The sequence below is a fragment of the Propithecus coquereli genome, unplaced genomic scaffold (genome assembly GCF_000956105.1).
Source record: "Propithecus coquereli isolate 6110/MARCELLA unplaced genomic scaffold, Pcoq_1.0 Scaffold59, whole genome shotgun sequence".
NCBI lineage: Eukaryota > Metazoa > Chordata > Mammalia > Primates > Indriidae > Propithecus > Propithecus coquereli.
Window position 1 is genome coordinate 4864736 of NW_012151840.1, and position 856 is coordinate 4865591.

The following is an 856-nucleotide window of genomic DNA, read 5'->3' on the forward strand; positions in this document are numbered from 1 at the left end:
ATATCCTGCCAGGTCAATTCAACTTGAGATCAGTTTCCATTGTCCTTCCTGAAGATCATATCTCAGGAAGCAGTGGTCTTAAGAGCAAGGGCTTTCTAAACCATTCATAGAGGAGACACCGGCCTGAAACTTTTGCACTGACCTTTTTCTTTGGTCTATCCAGACTCACTGACCTCCTGCCGAGATGTCCTGCCAGCAGAACCAGCAGCAGTGCCAGCCCCCGCCCAAGTGCCCCTCACCTAAATGTCCCCCGAAGAGCCCGGCACAGTGTCTGCCCCCAGTCTCCTCCGGCTGTGCTCCAAGCTCCGGGGGCTGCTCTGGCCCCAGCTCCGAGGGCGGCTGCTGCCTGAGCCACCACAGGCGCCGCAGGTCCCACCGATGCCGACGCCAGAGCTCTAGCTCCTGCGACCGGGGCAGTGGTCAGCAGGGCGGGGACTGCTGCTGACCTGCATCCTGATGCTGAGACAAGGGACTTTTGAGGAAACTAAGTCCAAGGACCATCCCAAGCCCGCCTTGCTCCCTGCTCATATTCAAATCTCTTTTCCTTTGACCAGTGCTGAGGAGTTCCCCTGAGAGAAGTCTGATCTCCCCCCAGTGGCTCTTCCTGTCCATTCTCCAGGAACTCACAGAATGTCCAGGGGGTGCAATATCTGCCTAGCCAATTGTCATCACCTGTGTCTGACCCTATGAAAAAATAAAGCTTTTGTTCTGTCAGCACACTGGGCACTCTCTGACTTTGCTTCCACCCAGTCCGCTCTGTGGGCCTCTGCTCCTTCAGCCATCACTGCCTGGCAGAGGGAACAGATCCCAACTCCAGACCAGAAGAACAGCAGTTCTAATGCCTCTGAGGGGACCT

The 856-nt window shown here is 56.1% G+C and overlaps 1 protein-coding gene across 1 annotated transcript; it reads left to right on the top strand.

Moving 5' to 3' along the window:
* The first annotated feature begins 184 nt into the window (after nt 1-184).
* On the top strand, nt 185-445 carry LOC105821743 (late cornified envelope protein 3C-like). Its single transcript, XM_012658506.1, has one exon. It carries the CDS (start codon nt 185-187, stop codon nt 443-445), a length of 261 nt encoding a protein of 86 aa, XP_012513960.1.
* Nucleotides 446-856: the final 411 nt, after the last annotated feature.